Here is a 27,153-nt window from a genome sequence, read left to right as displayed (position 1 = left end):
TGACATCAAATGAGGCTTGCATCAGACAAATACATCAATTATTGAGTATAGAGTAATGATATTGCAGGGAGCATGGTGTAGATGATTGGCATAATAAAATTATGATAGTTTGGCCAATATTTATTCAGAATGGCAGAGTGAACACGAATTTGGTCAGAATTTATAAATGTGCTGTTAGCTGTTGTTAATTCTCATTGCCATTGTTGTTGTTGTTGGTTGTGTCGTCGTTATTCCATTCACCTACTATGTCATTATTTTTCAGGATCTGCCATGCGCCAGTGCCTGGTGATGGATTGATAGTTAGGGTGGTGGCTTGAGATCCTAAGATCCTGAGTTCAAATCCCACTCAGCTGTTGAATTAATACCATGTGGGGTTGACTGCCTGTCATCCTGAGGTTGGCAAAATGAGTGCCAGCTTGCTGGTATCCTGTGTTGGAGTGGTGACCTGTCCAAGATTGTGCCCAACAGCTCAGGAGATTGCTTAAGCAGCACCAATGCTCGGCACAGATTATGGTCCCAATGGATGGATGGATGCACCAGTAGTCTGCATAGTAGGTGAAGGGAGTTGGATTTGTGAAGCTAATTTGGGCAGGTAGTTGGCCAGAGCAATGGTTGGAATCACCAATTTTATTAAAGGCAGTGTGGGGTCTTTAATGCTTACCAGCAATCAATTGCTGCCAGACACGTGCCCCACTTAGCCTTCCATCCGATGCATGCTGGACTTCTTGATACAACGCCCTTCCTGCAAAGCACAAATCCAATAGTTTATATTGTTGGTTTGAAATTAAATAGACGTGACAGCTGAAGAGCCATCCGATATTTATAAATCTATTCTTTATAAAGTTATTTTGCCAAGCAAAAGGTCTACTTTTCCAAACAGTGCGATAGTAGTTTTAGCCTTCAGATTGGAGTGAAGACGAGATATTTGAAACCTCGCCGTGAACATTCATGGAAATAGAAGTTCAGCATCGAGGCTTTATCTACCAAACTCGATCTTGCCAGCAGGTTACACGAACAGTTTATGCTTTGTGTTTGTTGAAGCATGGCCTTTCTTTTAACCCCCCTCCTCCCCGTCGATCCTGCACTTTAACTGCGGAAAAAACCAGAATCGAACATAGACCTTGGCTCACAACACTGTGAACTTATTCAACTACTAGTAGTTTACGATTGATCTCTGGAACTCTGGCAGCCTGTTTGTGCACTCTCCTTGAATTTTTTATTTGCAGCATGAGTGTTGCATTCACGGTCGCCTGCATTCTAGGCCACATCACGTTCGATGAAGTTTTTATTTTTTTGTAAGTCTGGACTATCATGTTGTGTTAATATAGTAGACAATGAGTCTCATAACTGCACTAATTATTGATGAATGTTTTCAAAAGTTTAAAACAATGAATAATCCTTCCTCCTTCAATTCATCCACTCCAGTATTTTTTGTGTCACCTCATGATTGGGTAATTGGTACATCACAAATACAGCTTGGTGGTGTTAAACATAATGATTTATCTTTTCAGACTTATAAGGATGGTCAAGATACCTGAATGTCATTATCACAATGAAATATAATGCAGCATTCTGCCTTTGTGGGGCACCATCAGTTATGCATTGAAATAATTAAACAAGGCAAAATGACAGCCCAACTGTACATCAAATGTCTTTTTTATTGAGCAAAATGGCCTTGACTTTAGGAATGGCTTTCTGTATCTTTCACAACAAGGGTAAGTATTCTCACTGGATAAAGTCTGCCTCCATTTCTCAACAAGCACAAAGATATTCCTGCAGGATTAAAAGGCTATCGTTGTGCAACTTATTTCATTACTTTGGCAATCAAACATGATTTTGATAGACATACTTGACAGAAATCTGTCTCTTCTTTCATACATTTTCTTACTGTCATGCAATTGTATCAATAAATGTCAGACACGTTGATTGCCTTTCTGGAGACGGGCATTGTTCACCAGTTTAATAGCATAACTTGTTTCTGGATAAGTTTGCACAAAAATGAATGGCTATGCAACCGACTGAAAATATGTCATGTCTGTGGGCATGTGCATGTAATATACTAACCTCTTGATGCATCGTCGTTTTATTGTTAACAAGTAAAACAGACAGAAATATGTCATAGCCCCCGTTGTTTTAGTAATTTTGATGCATGGAGTTAAATGCTGAGCCCATATTTATGTACAATTAAAATGGCCGCCAATCTACCAATCGGCCATCTTTAATCAGATTGTAAGATTAAATGAGGGGCACGTGTTTATAATCATTGTTTAATCACTTTGCAGTTTATAATATCCCATCTGACATATTATTGGTAGAAGATGGATGATATTCTCAGCTAAGCTCTTTGATGACTTTCATAAAACTTAACACAACCAGTTAAAATTCCATATTCTGGCTCATTAACTTGGGAGCCCAGGTTCAAATCCCATTTTGTGTATGTATTTGTCCACCTTCTCGGAAAAACTTGTAATTTAACTTAAATTTTTAAATTTAACTTCACACTTCCGGTTCCGGTTTTGAGCGGCAAGAGGTCTCCTTTGGGACTCCCTGCTGACGTTCTCAAAGTTAAGTTCCGGTTGTTATTTGTCCCGTTTTAACTGTTTAATTTTCTCACCTACATGTTAATGTGTGTTCCTAGTTCGGTTTTGTTTCAAAAATCGTGCTATTTTGTGAGTATTTATGTCGACGTTCTTACCTGGTGTTTGAGGCCTAGTCCTAGGCTTGAGGCCTACCGGTTCCACTCGGTGTTCGATCGTTTTTTTTGTTTGTTTGTTTGTTTTTTCTCCCCATTACCTTCAATTTCTATCCTCCCCATCACCTTCAATTTTCATCCTCCCCATTTTCCAAACATCCCCCATTCTCCCAACTAATCTCTTTCTTATCTAAAAAAAAAAAAAAAAAAAAAAAAAAAAAAAAAACAAACACAACAACAACAACAACAAGCTCACCTTCTCCCGATTCTGCTACTTCTTCTTCCTCTTAACTTCCTCCTCGTCTTCCTCGATTTCTTTTTTTTTTACACTTGCATGACCTAATCTGTTGAACTCTCTCATACATTAATATTAACAACAAAAACGATCTTATAATGCTTCATCTTCCTCTCTCACACATGTGGTACTCTTTACTGTTTCACAATGCACTACTCTTCTGCTATTTTAACAGACTGCTCTCATTTCGAGCTCTCCTTCATTCCTTGCCTAAAAAATCCAACTATTACAGCGCTTCTTCTCTCCATGCTCTGAATTCGCCTTCATTGCATCCATCAAGAATTGTGTTAAATCGTATCTCTGACCTAAAATTTTTAAAAACCACAGTTTGCCATGGATGCTCGCTTTCCATCAACCATTCTTTTTTTCCAACTTCAGTGCCAACTCACCCCCTCACCCCTCACTCTCACTCTCAAAGCAACCATCCCACTCTTCTCCCTCCAAGCCTCCCTCTCACCTCTTTCAAAATTCCCCCTCACCTTTCTCCCACCTTTCATCCCCCTCACTCTTCCTTCTCTAAGTTGCCCCCCTCTCATCCACCAACCTGCCTCCCTCCACTGCCCTCTCACCTCCATCTCTTCACTCCACCTCCTCAAATCCTCAACTGCCATCTTCCTTGTCTCTTGTCCCCCCCTCTCTCCCAGCACCACAGAGCCTTTTCTCCTCCTCATTCGGCCCCTCCCCTCGCTATTCTGCAATACCCCACACTCCTTCAGCAACCCTCCTTACCTCCCCCTCTCGTCCTCGTCCTACCCTCCCTGCCCCCCTCCACCTCCTGCACCCAAAGCCTCCTCCCCTACCTCTTCATTAAAAGTGTGGACCTCTAATATCCGGGGCCTTCGCTCAAACCTTTCAGATCTTTCCATGCAGGTTGCCACTGACAAACCAGACATTATCTGCCTAACAGAAACTTTCCTCTCCCAAGACATGTCTGACTCCCAAGTATCTCTCCCTGGTTACTCCCTCTTACGGTATGACAGACCTGAGCCTCGTCCTGGTGGAGGTGTTGCTCTCTTCATCAAAGACTCTATTCCTCACTCTCCCTGCACTGCTCTCACTCCCCCACACCCCCAGGAATACCTCTGGCTTCGGCTTCCCCTCCACTCCCACCTCATGTTTATATGTGTACTGTACCGTCCACCGAACAGTGATGACTCCATCTACACCTCACTCTCCGAAAACATGGACCATCTTCTATCTTCTCATCCAAACTCTCTCTTCCTCTTATGTGGCGACTTCAATTGTCATCACGCCAATTGGCTAGGTGTGGGTACCTCTCTCACCTGCCATGGGACATCAGCAAAAGCTTTCTGTGACTCATTGGGACTGACTCAATCGGTCAACTTCCCGACCCGGATCTCAACCAATGGTACTCCATCTCTTCTGGATCTGATTTTGACAAATTTCCCTGACAATATCTGCTGCTCTTCCTTCGCTCCAATTGGTTCTTCTGACCACGTCCTTGTTAAAGTGGACATCTCTCTGGCTGTTATCAGAGAACCACCTCACCGCCGTCGAGTCTGGCATTTCACTCAAGCCGACTGGCAGGGTCAAGCCATCAAACTTACAGACTGGTCTCCTATCACTACTTTCTCAAACATCAACTCATCCTGGGAATTCTTTCAAAGAAACTTGCTCTCCCTCATGCACAGATTTATCCCCTCTCGTGTTCAGCTGTCTTACCCTTCCTCCCGCCCTTGGTTTACTGAAGCTTGTGGCGAGGCAGTTCAATCCTGAAACAACTTGCCTTTGCCTCATGGAAAGCAAACCCAACTGAGGCAATCTCAGTTCTTTCCACAAAGCTCGGAACAAGTGTGTATCTACCCTCAGGAGAGCCAGAAAACAACATCTTTCTCATCTCAAGTCTGAACTCTCAAACCTCTCTCCCTCCTCAAAATCCTGGTGGCGTTTAATCAAATCCGTTTCTGGTGTATGTTCCCCCTCCATCCCCTCCCTTACCTCAAATGGCCGCACTGCTGATTCCACACGTGATAAAGCTGAATGTCTAAACTCGGTGTTTGCAGCTAAATCTTGTGTCCCAAACCCATCACTATCTCTACCCACTTTACCCAGTCGCACCCAACTGTCCCTGGACTCTGTATCCTTTTCTCCTGACAAGGTGGAGAGCTTGCTTTCAAACCTGGGTCAGATTCTGCAACCGGTCCAGGCAGGCATCAGCCCACGTGTCCTCAAAGCCTGCTCTTCTGCTCTTGCTCACCCTCTCTCTGTTCTATTCACCCTCTCATTTTCCCAAGGTCATCTGCCATCTGCTTGGAAATCTGCTAACATCACTGCCCTGCATAAAAAAGGTGCAAAAACAGATCCCTGTAACTACAGACCAATCAGCCTTCTCCCAATCATCAGCAAGGTTATGGAATCCATCATCGCTTCAGACATGAAATCCTTCCTCTTCTCCAATGGCTTGATTTCCAATCATCAATTTGGTTTCAGACCAGGTCACTCTACCCTGGATATGCTGCTACTGCTTCTCCCATCAATGGATGGAGGTCCTCAATGCCAGACAGGAAATCCGAGCCGTATCCCTGGACATATCACGTGCTTTTGACACAGTCTGGCACCCTGCACTACTCACCAAACTCTCTTCCCATGGTATTCAAGGCCATCTCCACTCATGGCTCGCAGACTTCCTCTCCTGTCATGCAGTCAACGTGTGGCCCTAAATGGAGTTCTTTCATCCCCTCTTCCTGTGCAGGCTGGAGTTCCTCAAGGTAGCGTTCTGGGCCCTGTTCTTTTCTGGTTTTCATCAATGATCTCTCGGACTCTCTGGAAAATCCTCTATTTCTCTTTACCGATGAATCCACCCTCTCTGCCGTACCATCTGTCATCCCTCAGACCGGCAAGCAGCAGCTTCTTCGCTCACTGCAGATCTGGATAAAATCACAAACTGGTCCAACACGTGGAACATGTCTTTCAATCCAGACAAATCTCACACTCTCACTATGTCTCTTCGAAAGGACCGTTTACAAAACCCCCCCATCCACTTTCTCAACAATCCTCTGGAAGAAGTCTTTTCTTTCAAGCTTCTGGGTCTCACTATCTGCCATGACCTTTCCTGGGAAAGTCACATTTCCAACCTTGCCTCAAAAGCCAGTCTCCGACTGGGAATCCTCCGTCGTGCAAAGTCCTTCCTCGGCCCTCTTGAGCTCCTGACCACTTACAAAGCTTTTGTCCGTAGCCTGATGGAGTACTGCTCTCCCCTCTGGGCTGGTGCTCCTGCCTCCCACCTTTCTCGACTTCACGCTGTCGAAACCAGGGCTTTTAAGATCATCGGCATCTCCCGCAATGAAGCTGAGTCTTTGGGCCTCTCACTCAATCACCGCAGGGTGGGGGGTGGTCTTTCTGTCTTCTACCGACTCCTCTCGAGCTTTGCCCCCGCTGCTCTCTCTGCGATTTGTCCCAACCACATTTCCACAGGGCGCTCAAGGTCCGCCAACAACCCCCTTCTGGTAAAACTACCAAAATCACGAATCACTGCTCATCTTCACTCTTTCATTCCTCTTTTTTTCCCGCCTTTGGAATAAACTTCCTCACTCTATTCTTTCCCATTCTTCCCTCCAGGCTTTCAAAACAGCTGTTCACCACCACCTCTTATCTTCCCCCATCCAAATCCTCGATCTTTTCTACCCCCGATAATCCACCCAAGCCCACTTCCTTCAATTCTCTGCCTTCCTTCCTGAAAGTCCCTGTAATGTCCATCTTCTCCTCGCCATGTTCCCCGTCCCATCCCCATCCCTCTCCCTTCCACAGTTCACCTGTGTCTGTTCCCCAATGTTTTGTCCCTTCCACTCCCGCCCCTCTTGTCTCATGCCTCCTTGCTGTGAGTTGTGTGTTAGCTCTCATACGAGCCTCGACCAAGGTATACAAAAAAAAAAAAAAAAAAAAAAAAAAAAATTCACAATTCTATAGTCCTTGTAATTCATGAAGTACACTGATGTCTATGAATGACTTTGTCTTGCAAATAATATAAAGACAATGAAGCTCTTACATGAGCAAACGATCAATGCAAAACAAATTTGTGTCATTTGCTCTGTCTTTGGCTTGAAAATTAGCACACTAAGGCATTGATTATAAAAAAAATAAGGTCATTGACATTGTGAGATGAAGTGGTTTCACATGAGAAACTAGAATGAGCAATCAAAGATTGCATACTGTCGACATATATGGTTGAAAACGAGAAAGCGGACTACGGGCTACCACTAGGTGGCATTTGTTGCCTACATTACCACATTATGTGCAGACAAACAGAAAAACACGTGAAAAACTGCACATATAGCGAGACTTGGCAAAACAAAACAAAGTAGAATGGCACTCAGGAGACCAAATAACTCCACCAGGCTGAACAGTTGACGTTTTGTATCCCACTGATAGGCTGGATCTGAACGAAAATCGAATTGGCTTATTTTTGTCACCTCACCAACTCATCCACTGAGTATTGTTATAGCTTATCCACAGCTTTTTGAGATATCATGATACATATAGTTTTTGGCCCTATTTCTCAATTTTAGATCCCTATATGCCAACAGATGTTCTCAATGCCAACATCCCTGTAACTCTCTTTCCCCATAACTTCCTTTCTCAATAACCTTTAGACCTATGTTGTCCTTTTGACCTCAAAAATAATGGGTGGTTGATTTCAGTGACCTGATATGCAAATCCTATTCAAATTTCATGAAAATTGAGGATTTTACAAATACCACCGAAGTTGTTGACCTTGGCCTATCTTGACCTTTTGGCCTAAGTTGACCTAAAAAATAGTTGGTAGTTGAATTCAATGACCAAATGTGCAAATACTCTTCACATTCCAAGTCAATCAGATGAAAATTGGCAATTTTAGAAATTCAGCCACTTTCAACCTTTGGCCGATGTTGACCTCAAAAATAATTGGTAGTTGAATTAAAAGGCCAAATGTGCAAAACCTCTTTACATTCCAAGTCAATTAGATGACAATTTACAATTTTAGAAATCTGGCCTATGTTGACCTTTTGGCCAATGTTGACCTTTTGGCCAATGTTTACCAGAAAAATAATTAGTGGTTGAATTAAATGACCTGACATGAAAATCCTGTTCAAATTTCAAGTTAATCAAATTTATATTAAGGAGTTTAGAAATATCGGCCTATGTTGACATTTTGACCTGTGTTTACCTAAAAAATAGTTGGCGGTTGAATTTAATAACCAAATGTGCAAATTTTCTTCAAATTTCAAGTCAATCGGAAGAAAATTGTCAATTTTAGAAATTCGGCCTCTGTCGACCTCAAAAAGACAAGGAAGTGCAAGGAAATCAGATTATGTTGGAGGCCATTCAGCCCATCATGCCTGTGCCACATCAACACCACGCTAAATTATCAACAAGAGATCCAAAGTAGAAAAAGCAAATTTATTTGTTTTTTAATTGTGTTTTCTTTGAAGTTTTTGTAGTTTTTGTACTTTCCCCATAACTTCCTTTCTCAATAACCTTTTAGCCAATATTGACCTCAAAAATAAAAAGGTTGAATTCAGTGACCTCATATGCAAATGCTCTTCAAATTTGAAGTAAATGGATTAAAATTGAGGATTTTAGAATATTTGGCCCAAATTGGCCTTTTGGCATATTTTGACATTTTAGCCTAAGTTCACCTCAAAATTAATAGGTGGTTGAATTCAGTGACCTGATTTGCAAATGCTCTTCAAATTTCAAGTTAATTGGATTAAAATTGAGGATTTTAGGCATTTGGCCTATGTTGACCTTTAGGTCTATGTTGACCTCAAAAATAATCGGTGGTTCAATTCCGTCACCTGGTATTTAAATCCTTTTAAAATTTCAAGTTCAATCGGATGAAAATTGTGGATTTTGGAAAATTAGGCCTTTTGGCCTATGTTGACCTGATGGCCTAAGTTTACCTCAAAATTAATAGGTGATTGAATTCAATGACCTGATATGCAAATGATCTTCGAATTTGAAGTCAATCGGATGAAAATTGAGTATTTTAGAAATGTCGGCCTATGTTGGCCTTTTTGTCAAGGTTGACCTCAAAAATAATTGGTGGTTCAATTTATTGCCCTGATTTGTAAATCCTTTTCAAATTTCAAGAATATCAGATGAAAATTGATGATTTTAGAATATTTGGCCAAAGTAGGCCCAAATTGGCCTTTTGGCCTATGTTTATCTCAAAATTAAAAGGTGGTGTGATATGCAAATGGTCTTCAAAGTTCAAGTCAATCGGATGAAAATTGACAATTTTATAAACAATTTAGTAATTTGGCATATTTTGGTTGACCGTGTGGCATATGTTGACCTTTTGACCTATGTTAACCTCCAAAGTAATTGGTGGTTGAATTAATTGACCGAACATGCAAGTTCTGTTAAAATTTCTAGCCAATCAGATGAAATTTGAGGATTTTAGAAAATTTGGCTCAAATTGGCCTATTGGCCGATGTAGACCTTTTTGGTCGACCGAATTTTACAAAACTTGGTGAAACGGAATTGCACTCGATGGAGTGCATACCTCCGCCAGGCTGAACAGTTTAAATTTTGTATTCCACTGAGAGGTCGGATCTGAATCCTGACCTTAACCAAAATCAAATCGGCATGTACTTGTCACTTAATCAATTCTTCCACCTTGTTTTGTCACAAGTCGTCCACAACTTTTAGATATGTCTTACGATACTTAGTTTTTGACCCCATCTCTCAATGGTGAAGAATCATTTTAAAAATTCTCAGATCCGGATCCGGATTCGGATCTTCACCAGAATTAAGCACAACTGTCTTTGGCCGGTCGCCTACACACATAAAAAAAAAATCACAACGATTGCTTGAAAACTGTGGCCAAAAATAGTGTGACAAACAGACAAACACAGACAAATGCTACAGACCAACATCCTTGGCAAAATAATTATTTTCGTCAAGTAACAAATAGACAGACAACGGGACCCAAATGTAATACCCTCTCCTTACGTGAAGGTAATCATAACAATACTTATCCTGATGTGCCAGTCAACGAAATGTCACATACGGTCCACTGGAGTGATATCTAAACACAATCATGTCCAATGTGCATTTGTGAAGTCCATTCAAGTTATCAGATGAACACTTATTTATCAATAAGAAGTCAATTTCTGGTGTTATTAAATAATGAGCTGTTGAGGTCATAGAACACCTTACCCCACACAGTCTTGAGAAAAAAGGACATAGGTGGGTTCTGCTAGCGATTGGTCAAAATGTAATTGGTCAAGATGATTATTTTGATTGGTCAAGATGTAAAATGCCATAATATTTTGTCCAAGTACTGCTGAAAGAACGGTTTTTGAAAGTGCCAAAAGGCAATTTTGTTCTCCAGTGTTCCAGTGTCTAATTCAATTGAAATAAAATAAATATTTTAAAGGTTGTATAATTATTTTTATTTGGCAGTTCACTGCCGTTGATGCAGCATCTGCTATACCACCTTAGTTAACACGTTACATTAGTTATTCGTTTTTGTTGTTTGTGTACTTTATGCCATCCTTCAAACAGTAATTTTCCTGTCAGGCATTATTTTCAATTTCGTTGGACTGCCAGCAGGCAGACTTTTTTTTAAAAAATTTTGTCTCACTCCTCTCTGTGCTTGCACGATCAGGACACATTCAGAACCAAAGTACTGCTAAACTGCAGGTTCTTGCTCCGATTCATGTTCAAAGTCTAACATTCTATTGAAATGAAGTTGATCCTCGATCACAAGCAGACAGACAGACAAAGTAAACCAATTACTTAACCACACTTTTTGTTTCGCATTTGTGGAGTGAAATAACTTTATGCAACAGAGAAACGTCCTTCATTTACAAAAAGCTGAAAGGATATGGATTTGGTCTTTACACACATGAGTCATATCTTGCTGTTCAGACTCAATGTATGGCTTAGTTTGATTATTCAAAAGCCAACAATATGCCTGCCTACCAGCATTAGTTGGTGAACGTTATAGATCCCATGATGTCCTTGGCGAAGAGTAGGTGAGCTATCGCTGGCACTCTGGCCAACTTCCAAATTCCTACTCTGACTTCCTGTGTCAGACTGGCAACCCATCCAGGATTGTAAATCTCGCCATCAAAACTGCTTTGGCAGCACCGACGCTCTGTATAGAGCATGTTTCATGATCTGATCAACAATATGGCATGAAATATAACTATCCATATGAGTTTGTTACTTCTGCAAGAGCATATCTATGTGAACTGAAACTACAATTCAATTTACACCAAGATAAATCAGCCCCTACATAAATTCCAATACTTTGCACACTGTGGCTGATAAGCCTGAAATAGTTCAGAGGATAACATACCATATAATTTCTCCAAACTGACTTCTTCATCCACCTCAGTGGGTGCATCACAGAAAATAAGTCATATGTCCATGATGGTGTTGAAATCTGGCTGATAGTAAGGGAGGTTTCAAGGGGTTGAAATTTGTGAGACACTTCCAATTGACATCTGGTCCACAGAAAGGGATACTCCAGCTCAGTGAATATCATTCTCGGTTTCAGCTCCAGCTCAGTCCTCCCAGATCAGAAGTATACTTTGAGGTAAACTTCGCATAGTGTCTCACCCGAGTTTAAAAGGCGCACCTCCTGCATTTGTATTTATCACCCTGGTGATATCTGACAGGTCGTGGAGAGATTCACTTACCTTGGCAGTGATATTCATGTCTCTGCTGGCTGTGAGTCAGAGGTCAATAGACATCTTGGTCGGGCCTGGGGAGTCATGGATTCACTGGATAATGGGGTGTGGCGCTGCCAGTACCTGTGCGGGAGGACAAAAGTCCGAGTCTTCAGGTCCTTGGTGCTTCCAGTCAAGCTCTATGGATGTGAGACTTGGACTCTGACCAAGCATCTAAAATGGTGACTTCATTCCTTTGGTACCAAGTCTCTTCGGAGAATACTTGGCTATCGCTGGTCGGACTTTGTGTCCAACAAGCAGTTGCTGAGAGAGACTCAAATGAGATTTATTAACTGCATAGTCCGTGAGCATCAACTGCAACTGTATGGACATGTGGCTCGTTTTCTTGACACTGATCCTGCTCACCAGATTCTCTCAGCGAAGGAATCTCATGAGTGGAGGAGGCCAATGGGCCGATCACATGCCTCGTGGTTGCAGCAGGTTGATTGGCATCTCAAGGAGATGGGGATGGGACAGGTATCTGCCTGGGGGATGGCCAGACGGAAGCCCCTGGAATACCGGCAGAAAGTGGACGCAGTGACGCACTGCTCTGGCGGATACTCCCATACCTGACCTGACCTGACCTGATATCTCTTTGCCAGCACAACTGTTGTCCTCTTCACTCCTAACCCTCATCCCAAATAATTTGTGTTGCTAAACTCATACTCCAGATTAATATGGCAGACATTGATGTAATGCAAGCATGATGGGCCAAATTACCTCTTCCTGTACCAAAGTTCCTTGTACGTGCTGAAAAACAACATTGTGAAGATCTAAAGACCATAAAAAGATGCTGACTTACATCTTATCATGGAGACCCTGAACTTTGCAGCTTGGATGCCATCATGACAAAAGAGTCTTCCATATGTTTAAAACTGAGTTGTACTCACACCAATGGAACATGCTACAGGCACAGGCAGCCATATTTCAAAGAACATATGAAAAGTAATCCAATGGGAAATTATTATTTTAAAGAAGATTCTTGTGGCTGTGTTTTCAGGAACTTCACAGCAGCATATAGTGTGGACCTGTTGCTTGAAAGTCAATGCTGGACAGGCCTCAGAAACATTTCTTCTGCAAAATGTTTCGGAATTATTAAAGATTTCTGACATGGCAAAGAGACTCACAAATCAAGGCTCAGTTGAAAAGTGCAATGCTTGCTTTCAGGAAACACCTGTCAGATAACACATTCACAATAAAAGATGAGCAGTGTAATAATTTTCCACTTCATCAATAATTTTAATGATTGCGAAATAAAAAAAAAACGACAACACATTATGTTTGTTATTCTGAGTAAATTGAAATCCCATTGAATCAGTTGTTATGATGTAAAAAATTATTTTTCAGAGGTTAAAGAAGCAGTGAAGGAATTTAAGAAAAGCAAGGCATGATTTGAGCAATGCATTAAAAGTGCTTTGTGTACCGAATTATCTCCTTAAATCCATGACTGAGAACGTGCTAACGCCAATATCACCACATAAAAAATGAATAGTGGGTGTGGGCCTCTTGCAGCACATCTCAGCATGTTTTATTTATTTTTCCACGAGAGAGAGAGATTCATGCTAAAGTTAAATTGATAATTGGGTCGCAGGGCAATAATTGGACACAACTAGCAAGGGAATGAACAAACAGGAAAGTAAGAGAGAGAGAGAGAGAGAGAGAGAGAGAGAGAGAGAGAGAGAGAGAGAGAGAGAGAGAGAGAGAGAGAGAGAGAGAGAGAAGAGAAAGAGAAAGAGAAAGAGAAAGAGAAAGAGAAAGAGAAAGAGAAAGAGAAAGAGAAAGAGAAAGAGAAAGAGAAAGAGAAAGAGAAAGAGAAAGAGAAAGAGAAAGAGAAAGAGAAAGAGAAAGAGAAAGAGAAAGAGAAAGAGAAAGAGAAAGGAAGAGGAAGAGGAAGAAACAATCAAACGAGCAATGGGGTTGGGTTCGAGATGGTTCATGGGGTTATTACATCTCATTAGTCAGGATGTAAGATGACAATAGGTGATGGCACACTGCCTGCTTGAGGCCCAAGATGGAAGATTGGGAAAGAATAGCCTCTGGAAGCAGTTCCATAAATGGAAGAAGTGAAGAACAAAGGAATTTATGTGTGCAGTCAGCCTAGATGTTGGAAGGTTAACCAGAAGGGGTTTACTTGAAGAACACGTGCTTCCTGGAGTTGATCATGAGAGTCAGAGGACTGCAAGCGAGCACAGAGCAGTATTGGAGAAGAGGTGATCTAAAACAAAGGGACCACTGACCTGCCTGCGATGTGAAAACAACACACCTTGTGCTTAGGCCTTGTCAAAGGAGATTTTAATAATGTTGAGAGCATTAGATTCCACATAATCAATGAGAACAAGATGTGATGCTGGGCACAAGCTCATAGGGGGAGAGCAGTATTTTACTGACAGATGGACAAAGGCCTTGTATATTTGGAGAAAGTCAGATTTTCTAACGAAAGACTTGGATCGACATAGGATACTCCAGTCTGTGGCTGGCTTTGGAAGGCAGCTTTGCTATCTGAATGGCTCAGGATAAGTGATGGCTGATGATGAGGTCATGACTGAACCTCTTCCAGTGGCTGACCATGGAAATATATTAGTGGGTTTGGAAGACGATCCTTCCAGAGCGATAGTGCGAGTGTAAGATTTTCTAGAATAGAAAGACATGTTCCCTTTATCACACAATCCTTGAATTTATTGTAGACCAGCAGAGACTGATGCATCTGCTGTCTACCTGTCAGTGATTTTGGGTGCTTAGTTTGACACAATGTAAAGTATATAAAGCCATTTGCAAAAGTGGAGGGAGGTAATCTGGGAATCCTTTTGGCTCACAATAGCTCATCAACATTAAAGATGTCCATCTATCTTTTGCAAAGAGAAGGCTATACTCGCTGGTTTCCTATTCAAATCCTTCGCTCATGTCAAGGTGCACTGCGAAGCCTGGTGTTGGCGCAGTGGTTATGGCAGCGGCTTGGGATCCAAAAGGTCCTGAGTTCAAGCCCTGTTGGGCCACTGAATTAATACGCCTGACATCCTTCCGAGGTCGGCGAAGTGAGTACCAGTATACTGGGCCGGTGTACACCCCGGTTAAAATAGGTGTACCATATCCCTGTGTCATAAGAGGCGACCAGGGTTGCGTCAGGAAGGGCATCCGGCATAAAACATGTGCCAAATCACTATGCGGATCATACGGATGATCCGCTGTGGCGACCCCTAACGGGAGCAGCCGAAAGAAGAAGAAGAAGATGTCAAGGTGCACTGCTACAGCAATGATGCAATCAGCAGGCTGAAGTTGTAATTTAATCTTGGTCCCATTTGCATTCGTGACTTCTTGAGCTCATAATGGTAAGGATTTTTTTTGCTTTTTATTGATATTGTTCTCAATATATAAGTATATATATATGTATATATATATATATATATATATATATATATATATATATATATATATATATATATATATATATATATATATACATATATTTAATTTGATTGACAGGCGAGCTCATCTCGAGGGAAAACTTTCACTGTGATTTTTCAACTTTGTATTCTTCGTGATTAAACCTTATTTTAGTGAATCAAAATCCTTTTAAATATGGCCATTTTTATTTTGCAACATATATCAATTAAATCAAATGAATAATAAAGAGTTCCCTCACAAAGCACATCAACAAAGAAAGCAGCCATTGGGTCCATTGAAGCCTGTGCTGTGGTTGCCAACATATGATTGTTTATCCCCACTCTAGCCTTTAAAAAAGACTAGCATAACCCGCGCTCTGCGCGATATGTTGGGGTGGGTGTTTGAGAAACGAACTGATGCAGAGTATCAGTAGTAATTTTACTTTAATGCAGTAAGTGGAATACGATTTCACTGTTTCAGAACCATTTTATTTACTTTTTTTTGTACCATGCACCTCATAGGGTCTTTGAGATAATGTAAGCCGAATATCACGTTACTCGAGTGCAGAACAAAGTCGAAGATAGTGCGACACGAAACTACAAACTCGGAAATAATATATAAGATGAGCATGAAGTTAGGAAACAACCCATAAAGGATTGTTTTTTTTTAAGTTTTACTCTGATTCATCCAGGGTTCAAACCACTGATCTCCCAGAATCAAAGCAGATGTTCTCATCATTACACCACTGAATATGGTTAGATGAAAACGAAAAATCCTACTATTAATTTGCAATTGGTCACTGGCTTTGACACCAATGCAATTTTTTATTACGGATCCTAGGCATCAAAAAGCTATTTATATCGAACAAACAGCTTCAAATGGAGCACCTCGCCGGAAATGAGAGCATTTAAATTGTATCAGATGTGGCAATAAATGTGAATTGGTTCTCCCAGCTTGCTGTCTCAATGACAGAAGACGCCATTTTAATTTTTGCTCCATTTCTACCCCGTTTATAATCCCGTGCAAGCACATGCATGGTGCTGGTAAACACAAAATATGAAGCACCAAGTGCAATTAAGTTGTTAACAAAAAGATGTTTGGAGCTGAAAACAGTACAATCTCACAGTATCTTCAAAAGCACACAGGTATAATATGTACACTGGAAATATACAGCATTATGTTCAATAAGATCACAAATACAGTACTGCACACAAGACACATCATTCTCAACCAAAGTTTCCTTTCATAATACACAAAAGCCATCATTGCAGCAACTGCCTGTCAAGTTGAGCCGAAATACCTGGGATATTAAAATCGGCAGAATGTGCCTTGACACAGATGCCCCTGCAGGTTTGAAATGATCAAGAGAGCTTGGCATGTTTGTGTGCAGGCAATCAGTGGCAGTAACATTGGTTAATAGAGATGTTTTGTGCCTTCGCAAACAATGATAAGAAATCTGCCGTGATACCTTTCGTATTTAACCATGCAATCTTTCAAGGTTGAATGCATTTCTATCTGAGAGATTCATGATTTTTGTTGTCAACCATTAAAGTTGAAACAAAGAACAGAAATGCAATGAAAATATCACATAACAAATACGCATTGTGATATATATATATATGGTACCATGTGATATATATATATATATATATGGTACCATGTGATATATATGTGAAGCTTGGTGTTGGCGCAGTGGTTAGGGCAGCGGCTTGGGATCCAAAAGGTCCTGAGTTCAAGCCCCGTTGAGCCACTGAATTAATACACCAGGGGGTTGACTCAGCCTGTCATCCCTCCGAGGTCGGCAAAATGAGTACCAGTGTACTGGGCCGGTGTATACCCTGGTTAAAATAGGTGTACCATATCCCTGTGTCGTAAGAGGCGACCAGGGTTGCGGCAGGAAGGGCATCCGGCGTAAAACATGTGCCAAATCACTATGCGGATCATACGGATGATCCGCTGTGGTGACCCCTAAAGGGAGCAGCCGAAAGAAGAAGAAGAAGATATATATATGGTACACATAATTTAAATGACTTATTTTTGTGGATTTTGGATATTTTTCTATTCATTCGGTAATTATTCACTGGCAAAACCATTAATAGTATAGATACTATTAAAACCCTTAGTGCCAAAAATATAATATATTTTGAGTGGGTGAATAGCAATCTATAAAAAAAATGTGTGTGTGTGTGTGTGTGTGTGTGTGTGTGTGTGTGTGTGTGTGTGTGTGTATGTGTCCTCCATAACTCCAAAACCATGAAAACAAGCAGCCCCAAACTTTACATGCATACCAAGGGAACACCATGGGATTGCATGAATGAAAATTGGGTGTTTGAGTTAACTAAAACATGCCTTTTGAAGATAATTAACGACTTACCTCCATGAAAGGCTTATCTTTGGTCAGCCAAACCACCTCTCAGGGGTCTTAGCCGCCATTTTTATTTGACCTATTCAAACATGCCAATTGCCTTGGAAACATGGTCTTTTCTCAAGGACTAATTAAGTATACAATCAAAACAGTATTTCAGATTTGAGAATCGGATCACGTGGACTAAATAAGTGTCGAAATGTGCAGTGAAATCTGATAATTTAAAGAAAGTACTGATTCGCCAAGCATTGAATTGTTGACCCACTTGCAGGGAATATGAGAAGGGGTTTAGACTGTTTGCCTGAGTCAGTTTGAGAGACTAGTGTTTGCTGAGAAGATTGAGGTTAGTGCTGTGTTTGTATCATCTGTAGTTAAGTAACTGCATGGCTGAAATTGCCCTTAAGATATGCCGTCATACTAAACACTGCACGGAGACGTTCGGAGAAACTTTTTTTAATCGTAAATTAACACTTTTGAAGCAGTCGGATCTGCTGATAAGCTCAATTCCACAGTTTTAATTTTGAACTTCAGCTATGTTTAAGAGGTTTTAGAGATTATGACATTTTTGTTGGAATTGTATAAAGGCACGGAAACCGCCCAAAGAGTTGTGAAGGGGAAGAGGATTTGGGAGGAGGTGAGCATGAGGAGTAGGGAAAGGAAGTTCGTGCCATAGAATATGGCTTTATTTTAATTACAATTAAAATGTGCCTTTATTCACTAACAACTTTATTTAACTAGATGGTATTCACAGAATAGTTACCCCGCACAGTCTTGAGAAGGACTTGGTGCGAGCCACCTCTTCTGGCAGCAAATTTGTAATTGCATCTCTCTACACTTTTGAGGTAAATGTGTACAAATTATACTTGGAAAAGTCTGCTATAGAGTACATTCATAAGTCTTCACAAAGTAGGTTTTATTCTCGTTATCGAGTGTTTTCATAACCACCAAGGCTGATAAAAATGCCAGAATAGATTGCAAAAATATAAATCTGGAATATAATCGATCGTTAAAACGTCAAAGTGTACTTCTTCTTCGCTTTTTTTCAACAGCCAAGCACAATAAAGGCTGAACCAATCACATTAATTCTAATTTCTAATGAGAGGAAGTGACATGGTCTCTGCCTCTCGATACATTAGGCTTTGTTTAATTTACCATATAAGTTCGAAGAGGCACGGGTCATCCAAGTAATATGCACGATATGAAATGGCCATGTAACATGTGGTAGAGTTTCAATTTCCGCTGTTGAACAGTTTTCGATGTACCCTATTAACACGAGAACTGCCACTTTATAACTGCTGTCAGTGATGACCAGGTACAAATATGTCCCACTTTTATGCAACCTCACTTTGATCGGACACCTGACCCATTACGTCCTCTTTATTTAATTGAATTCAGACTCAGATTAAAAAAAAACTGAAATTCAAATCAAATGGAAGATCAAATAAAATATGTATTGCATTGGAGTTATCAGAAGGAATCCAAAAAAGACAAAAGCAATATTTCATGAAAAATTTCATACTGATCGAATAAAGTGTTCAATGTATGTAATTATGACATCATAATGAAGTCACCTTTGATATCATCAAAACATCACACTTGTTTCATGTGGGGAGTACTTGACATGTGCCAAGTTTCAATTTTTTTCATGGAACAGATTCTCAGAAACAGAAGTCTAATTTTTTCCCTTTTTTCCAACATGGCGGCCACACCATGTGACATATAACGTCATAATAATCATTACATTCTACATGAGTAGTCGCACCTATGGTGAAAATTTTGTATCAATTGGATAAGCAGTTGCAGAGAAAATAGAGAAAATTAGGATGGTCGGACGTATGTATGTATGCACGGATGGGCAACCCGAAAACATAATGCCTCTGGTTACTTCGTCAGTGGAAGCATAAAAATCATACTTATTCCCCATGGGACAGGAGCCAATTTTCAATATATCGTGAAAATTTTAGTCAATCTGATAAGCGATTGCAGAGAAAAGGGAATAACAAAATGCAGACACGTTCACACGTTCTACGTATGTGACTGATTGCTTAACCCCACCTTTTGTTTTGTGAGCGCGCGGCAAATAAAGTGCCTTTATTACTGCCTCAGAGAGTTCCAATTCCATGATGGGTACACAGGGTGACAGTCACAGGATGAGTGTCATCCCTCAAAGGGAGTCTGAATGTGCTGCTTGAACGTACCACATTTCGTTCAATCCTGTACTAATGCCAGCAGACGGGACATCTCGTCATACATCCATCCAAAGGACATCAAACGCTGATGAATTGTCCATGAATCTGTAGGAGGTTAACATCCCTCCTCATTCCCTCAAGTCCTCTCCTCGCTTATTCAAGGCTTATAAACAAACTGATGGACATGTAATTCACGACGGAAACATGAGAAGGTGACGCAAATCGGCTTGGTAGAGTGAAATGCCTGTGTACGTAATTAATTAGTTTGGAGGCCACCGGGGAAATGCCTGAGAATCTTTTGGTTTTTACTTCTTTTTTTTTTTACTTTTTTTTTTCGAGGTTATTATGAAAATGAACACTTTACTTTAATATACACCCTGTGAAAATTCCTTTGTGGGAGGAGGGAGGGGAAGGGTGAAAGGGGAATAGTGGAGGTGGGAAGAGAGAGGGGAAGGGGGAGTGTAAGGGTAGGGGTGTGATTCTGGAAGGGGTAGAGTGGGTGGGAGGGGGAACAGGTGGGATGAGCGAGGCGAAGGCTGGGGTGGGAGGAAGGGGGAAGGGGCAGGGTGGGAGTCCGGAGGGGTGGGTGGGAGTCCGGAGGGAGGGGAAGGGGTGGGGTAGGAATCTGGAGAGAGGGGTTTGGGATGTGATGAGGGAAGGGAGGATGGGAGGAAGGACCCGACGTTGCCCGGCAACGCCAGGTACCATTGCTAGTTCAATATAAATCCCACATATACTGTACAAGTAAAAACTTTCAAACTCAGAAAAAAACTGAAAACTGCAAAGAAAGAGATGATTCACTTTCAGAAACAAGAAATCACAATCAAAAATTACTTCTTTCATAGTAGTGTAATGGATAACCACAACAATTGTGAATTTTATGACAAAAGCATAAAATTTCTAACATAGTTAGTGCATACTATAAGGTTTATTTTCAGATGTGGAAGGAAGTCAGATTTGACCTCTGAGGACCGTGAGAGGTCAAATCCAAGATGGCTGCCAGTCCACCAGGTCTTTTGTCCAAACGCGCTTAATTTTGGAACCAAATAGTGTAGAAAACATTTAAGGTGTCATTTCCAACTAAATTGGGGATGCCCATTCATTTGGTGATACTTTTGAGATCGCCAGAACCCAAGGACATGCATTTAGATCAAGGTCAAAGTCAAATTATGTTTAAAACTTTTGGACATTCTTTTGCTAATACATTTATTTTAGATTGGACCTATGCAATAATAGTGAAACTTCACTACCACTTTGACACTATTAGCACTAGATATCCACATATTTCTACCAAATTGCATAACAACTTCCTTTGAAATATAATTTCTATCCGGCAAACTAGAACGGATCAATGTAGCTCACGATAACTATCAATCTTCCCACTCGTACTAATTTTCGAATTTGCACAATCCATACTTTCCAAATATCCTATTGGTCTTCAGAACAGAAGCACAGTGCAGTGCACTTGAGTGCAGCTTTGGCACACTTGCAGCCTCCAGTGCACCCTTTCTCGCAGCGACAGTGGATCAATTAATGGCACGATTTTGATGCTTCAGGGAGACTGGTCCAAAGCGGCTGCCACCCAATTGTTTCCCTTGTCCAGCCCCAGTCAGATGGATCTGGCATCTCAGGATCCAGGACCAATGCCTAGTTCGAACAGTTGGCTTGGTATCAAGTGTGCTTGATGTGCTGCTTGAGTGCTGCCTGGGTTTGAGGAATGTTCTCTCGAGTTCAAGATTTCTTGTGAAGAGCTGTTTCTTGGCATCATTCACTTCTGTACTCTCACTGGTTCGGTCGTACATGAGCACCACAAATAACTCTAGCAGTAACATTGATCCTTCACTGATCTCACTTGGCATGTATAGGAGGTCATTAAAAGCATCATTCCCCTCTGGGATAGACTTCCAAGTCTCCCAGGCAGTCTTCTTTGCAGTCTTTGCCAGCGAATGCAGATACAGTGTCACACCTAGGGAAAGCTTGAAGGACTGGAAGAGTCAGACACTGTGTTGGATTCATTGTGGCAACCATTTCGTGAACAGCTATGTAACAAAAGCTTGACCTGACACCAAAGGCAACCCACAGCTCATCAGGAGCTGCCTTGCTGAATGAAGCCACAGCCAGTACCAACACATAAGTATCCACAGTTGGTATGGTCACCTTACACCCCCTTTGCACAGCATCTGCCACATGCAGAAGTACACGAGTGTCGGCCTCCTTTTGTGAACATGGGACAAGGCAGGCCAAGTGTGACTCAGCAGGAGAGCAGAGGACTCAAATTGCATCTGTTGCATACAGTTCCTTGCCCTCTGCTCGAGGAAGATAAACAGCTTTGTGCGACAGGAAAGCAAACAATTTGGTTTTGTTCTCATTGCATCAAAGGAAGTCTTTCCAGTTCTTTGGCATCACAGTAGAAGGAGCCACCCTTTTCCTAGTACCCTTTCCCCTCTTCTGTCTGGTTGAGGCTTTCAGGCTCACAGGTAGGTAAACATCCCAGACAAGGTCGTTGCGGCTGCTTTTCTCAAGTTGAGCAGAGATGTATGGTGCAAACACTCTTTCTCAATACTCGTGAAATATTATTGATGTTCCAGGATTTATCATTTGAACCACAGCTGCACCATTGAGAATTATTGCATTAGCCACAGGTGTACTGTTGTTTTTGAGCAGATCTGATTCCTGGCAGCAAAGTAGATCTGCTTTATCCCCAATTCGCATTTTTCCTCCAGTTGACAGAGCTGGTGGGGCTGGATGGTTTTCATGGGAGGAGAAATTTTTCATGTTTCCATCTCATATTTGCCAGGAGATGTACATCCTCAAAAAGAGAACACAGTCACTCTTCAGTGCTGCGAGCTGTGCCTTTTGTTTTGACTTAATCTTGACCGGTGTCCTACTGAAGAGTGGCAACTTGTTCTTTGAAATTGTTTGTGTGACAGGTGTTCTACACTGTTCTAGCCTTTCTGTAATAAACCTTGTGTACTGATCCTCACTGAGGGTCTTGATCCTTCTCCCAGTTTCAGCCACTTGGGTGTCCATGATGTCCCTTGTGTCAATGACTAGTAGGTCTTGGCTGTGTTCTCACAATTGATTCCCCATCTCTTCCAGCACTATCACAAGTGCCTGAACTTCCTTCAGGAATGCTGCTTGCACTCCAGGTTGCTGGTCATGGTGATGGTGTCCAGTGTCACCAGCATCATTCTGTTCCTTTATGGCCTGTCCCTTAAACTCTGCATTGATCCTGTCAATTTCTGGCCCTGCCCTCTGCTCAAATAGAGCAGCTCAAATTCAGGATAGAAAGCTCAAATTCATTTCGGATTCAAAAAAAAAAAGTATCCAGCGTCTGAATGCTCCTGGATTGCCAGTCATTCCAATAGCCTCACCAGAACCTTTCACCACTGAATTGTTCTGCTCATGGGACTGGTCAAGTGCCATGGCAGAGAACTTGTTGCTGGTTTTGTGCACCACAAAATTTCCAGACTTGAATTCTTTCAACTGATTGCTTATTTTTGGTCACATTTTATCTTGACCTTGACCTAAATGCATTTCCTTGAATTCTGGCAATCTCAAACGTATCATCAAATGAATGGGCATCCCCAATTTAGTTGTAAATGACACCTCAAATGTTTTTCTACACTGTTTGGTTCCGAAATTAAGCGCATTTGAACATTAGACCCGGTGGACTGGCGGCCATCTTGGATTTGACCTCTCACGGTCCTCAGAGGTCAAATCTGACTTCCCTCCACATCTGAAAATAAACATTATGGTATATACTAACTAAGCTAGAAATGTCATGCTTTTCTCATAAAATGCACAATTGTTATAATATGAGAGCTTATCCGCTGTACTATAAGGGTTATCATAAGCTTTGCTGTAACAATTTTAGTATGTTGTATCAACCATCAAAACTTAAAACCACACATCACTATTCTATAATTTACATTAGCTTCCAACTGTGTATACCAATAGTCAGTACCTTAGTTCTTACAGTTTAATGAAAAAATCCGAATTGCTATTATTTAATAACAATAGTTGTATTAATGGATTCTGTAATTTTTCATTTATAGTGGTGGGGAATGGGTTGACCTTGATTATTTCTTAAAATTAAAAAGTTTTACACTTTTTCTGGTTATGGGGAAAGCAAGAAATTTGAGAGGCATATTGCCATAACTTGTCGGTAGCTTTGTGAGTTGTGTGTGAATGAAGCACAGGCATGATGGGAGAAATGGCCAACTCCTGTGCCAAAGTTCCTTGTACTGTATATCATTGTATGTCCTTTTATATTCTTGAGAGACAGAATTTTGAAATTCTGGAGATATTCTTGAGAGGCATATCTGGGGATAAGATAAGGTATTTTTTTCATCTTATTTTTTCTTTTACTCTTATAACACCCCTGGTTATTCGCACATCACTGTGGGGTCAGCCAAGGAAAGTTTTTGGCACAGGTATTTGTGAAACAGGCTTGCCAGGTCTGACGTTTGACTGGCAGTTACCAGGGTGGACATGATAAACTCGTCTACTCTTTGTGAAAGGCACCGTGGGATGTTTCACATTCTCCAATGCCAGCAGTGTTGCAAAATGGGTCATCTGGTGTAACAGCCTTCAGAGAGATGGTGCACACATTTTTGCTTTTCACTGCACGTGAAACACCATTGACAGTTTATAGCTGGGTGGAGATTTGAACGCAGGATAGAAAGCTCAAATTTGAGTGTGCATACCTTTAAGCTATTCTGCTCGACTAAGGAATTGGCTTTCATGTCATAAATACACAAGGAAAAAAAAAGTATAAACATAGGATAAAATCTCCAAAAAAAAAAAACCACAAGGAAGGAAAGAGACCACATTTCGATGCCACAATACGACATCACAATCCTCTCATGGATTAGCATCATGACATCTTTTGACATTTTACTTTTGTGTGGGATTGTGTCCCCCTGATTATTCCCACATCATTGTGGGGTCAGCCAAGGAAAGTTTTTGTCACGGGTCTTTGTGAAACAGACTTGCCAGAACTGAAATGTCAAAACATGCCATGATGCTAATCTTTAAGATAATTGTGGTGTCATATTGTGGCATCGTCATGTGGAATCATTCTTCATTGTTATTTTTATTCATTATTCTTCTTCATCTTCATTCTTGTTTGTCATCCATCACAATCCCACATAAAAGTAAAATGTCAAAATATGTTGTGATTGTAATCCATAAGAGGATTGTGATGTCATATTGTGGCATCAAAATGTGGTGTCATTCCTACCTTGTTTGGTTCTTTTTTTTGAGATTTCATTCCTCTATGTTTCAACATATTCTTTACAATTTTTTTTTATTGTTTCTACAGTTTTTTAAGTTATAAAATGCTTAATGTTTTATATATTTTGTTATTTTGCTATGGATTAAATCCATCTATGTTACTAAATTATGCTTATGGAATATTCTACCCCCCCCTCAATCCTGGCATTTGGCTCAGTCCACTATGTGGATGAGGACATATGCGAAACGATGCGATTATCGTGTTAAAAAAGATAATAAAATGCTAAATGTTTACTATATTTCGTTATTTTGGAATGGATTCAATCCTGAAAAATCATATTTTTTCTGTGCACCATTTTATCCATACATGACCCTCAAAATCTTTCATACTGAACAGATGTAACATATTACATATGTAGTTATGACGTCATAACGAAGGCACCTATGACGTCATAAAAATCACTTGTTCCCCACGAAGGGTAGTTGCCATGTGCCATGTTTCAATTTCTTCCTTGGTGAGGTTTCAGAGATCTGGAGGTCCAAAGTTTTCCCGTTTTTCCAACATGGCCACATCACGTGACCTATGACAACATTATTATCAACAAAACATTCTACATGACGAGTTGCTCAGATGGTGAAAATTTTATCTCAATCCGCCAAGCAGTTGCAGAGAAAAACACTGAAGTTCTTTGCGGACAAACAAAACAAAGAAGAAAGACATTGTACAGAGCATGATACTTGCAAAATCCATGCCCATCTCCAAAGGTGGCCATGGATACATCAAATTGTCCATTTCACGAAGATTAAAATTGACAATCTTAATCAAAGCTCACGTGAATTGAAGAAAATTGGTTCTTTTTCCAATTGAAATTTATGATTTTAGAAGTTTGACCTTGAGTTAACCTTTGACCGTTTGACCTCAAAAATAGTTGGTTTCCAAAATCAGTGATATACAATGCAATTGCTGCTGAATTTTCAGTTGAATCTGATAAAAATTGACATTTTTTCAGATGAAATTTTATGATTTTAGAAGCTTGACCTTGAGTTGAGCTTTGACTGTTTCACCTCAAAAATAGTTGCTTTCCCAATTCAGTGATGGATTATGCAAATCCTGTTCAACATTCAAGTTAATAGGATGTAACTTGATGATTTTTCAGTTGAACATTGATGATTTTAGAAGTTTGACCTTGAGTTGACCTTTGACCTTTTGACCTCAAAAATAGTTGGTTTCCCAATCCAGTGAAGCAATATACACATATTCAAATTTCAAGTCAGTCAGATGAAAAATGATTTTAGAAATTTGACCTCAAGTTGATCTTTGAGCATTGACCTCAAAATCAATAGGCTTCTCAGTTGAGACTATCTCTACAACTAGGTAAGGTTTCATGATGATTAGTTTAGAATTGTGACCTTTAGGTGATAAACAGACAGACAAACTGACAAACATGAAAATGACATCATGTAGATCATGATACTTTCAAAATGCACCCCGCTCACCAAACGTTGCTTGGGATACATCAAATTGTCCTTTTGATTGAGTCGCCCGGACTCTGTATAGAATTGATTGATAAATTTTGTGTGGACAGTGTCGTGAAAACGGGAAAGCAGGTGGGGGGGGGGGCGAAAATCACCTCAATAGATACGTTATGAGCTGTAGTTGTGCACCTTGACACTGGCTTTTTGACAGACATGAAGATGCGAGGAAAAAACGGTATTTTTAATCACGCTAATATATTATATTGCAATACGCCAACCATGATGACGCTGCTAAACATACCCTTATTTCTGTGTTCCCATAACGGCCTTTAACAACAAGAACGATAGCTTCATGGTCCGAGGGGACTCATATGTTCAAAAGAACATACCCTTATATTTTAGATTAAAATTGACAGTCCTAATCAAAGCTGAGGTCAATTGGATGAAAATTGATTATTTTTAAGATCTTGATTTTAGAAGTATTTTATAAGTTTGACCTTGAGTTGACCTTTGACCTTGTGACATAAAAAATAGCTGGTTTCCCAATCCATTGACACAATAAGCAAATATTGTTCAAATTTGAAGTCAACAAAATGAAAAATGATTTTAGAAATTTTACCTCAAGATGACCTTCGACCTTTGACCTCAAAATCAAAAGGCTTCTCAGTTGAGACTACCTTTACAACTTTGTAAAGTTTCACGATGATCGGTTTAGAATTGTGACTTGTAGGTGATTGACAGAAAACAAGAGGAATACATAGTGCAGAGCACGATACTTGCAAAATCCATAAAACAAATTTGACCTCAAAAATAAATGGTGGTTGAATTCAATGACC

At 40.5% G+C, this 27,153-nt stretch overlaps 1 protein-coding gene across 3 annotated transcripts in view; it reads right to left on the bottom strand.

Moving 5' to 3' along the window:
* LOC147034590 (uncharacterized) overlaps positions 1 to 27,153 on the bottom strand; it is a 170,480-nt gene that overhangs the window by 37,045 nt on the left and 106,282 nt on the right. For all 3 annotated transcript variants that reach the window (XR_015059352.1, XR_015059357.1, XM_085885745.1), the window contains exon 2: positions 662 to 742. Coding sequence is in view for 1 of the 3 variants with exons in the window: in XM_085885745.1 (XP_085741871.1) it covers positions 662 to 742 (81 nt within the window). In the remaining 2 variants the exon portion in view is untranslated. The remainder of the gene's footprint in view (positions 1 to 661; positions 743 to 27,153) is intronic.

This window comes from Eptatretus burgeri, chromosome 1, assembly GCF_056783735.1.
Source record: "Eptatretus burgeri isolate ZD-2024b chromosome 1, Ebu_testis_v1, whole genome shotgun sequence".
In the NCBI taxonomy this organism is placed as follows: Eukaryota; Metazoa; Chordata; class Myxini; order Myxiniformes; family Myxinidae; genus Eptatretus; species Eptatretus burgeri.
The sequence above is the reverse complement of the archived record's forward strand: the minus strand, read 5'-3'. Positions and strand labels throughout refer to the sequence as shown.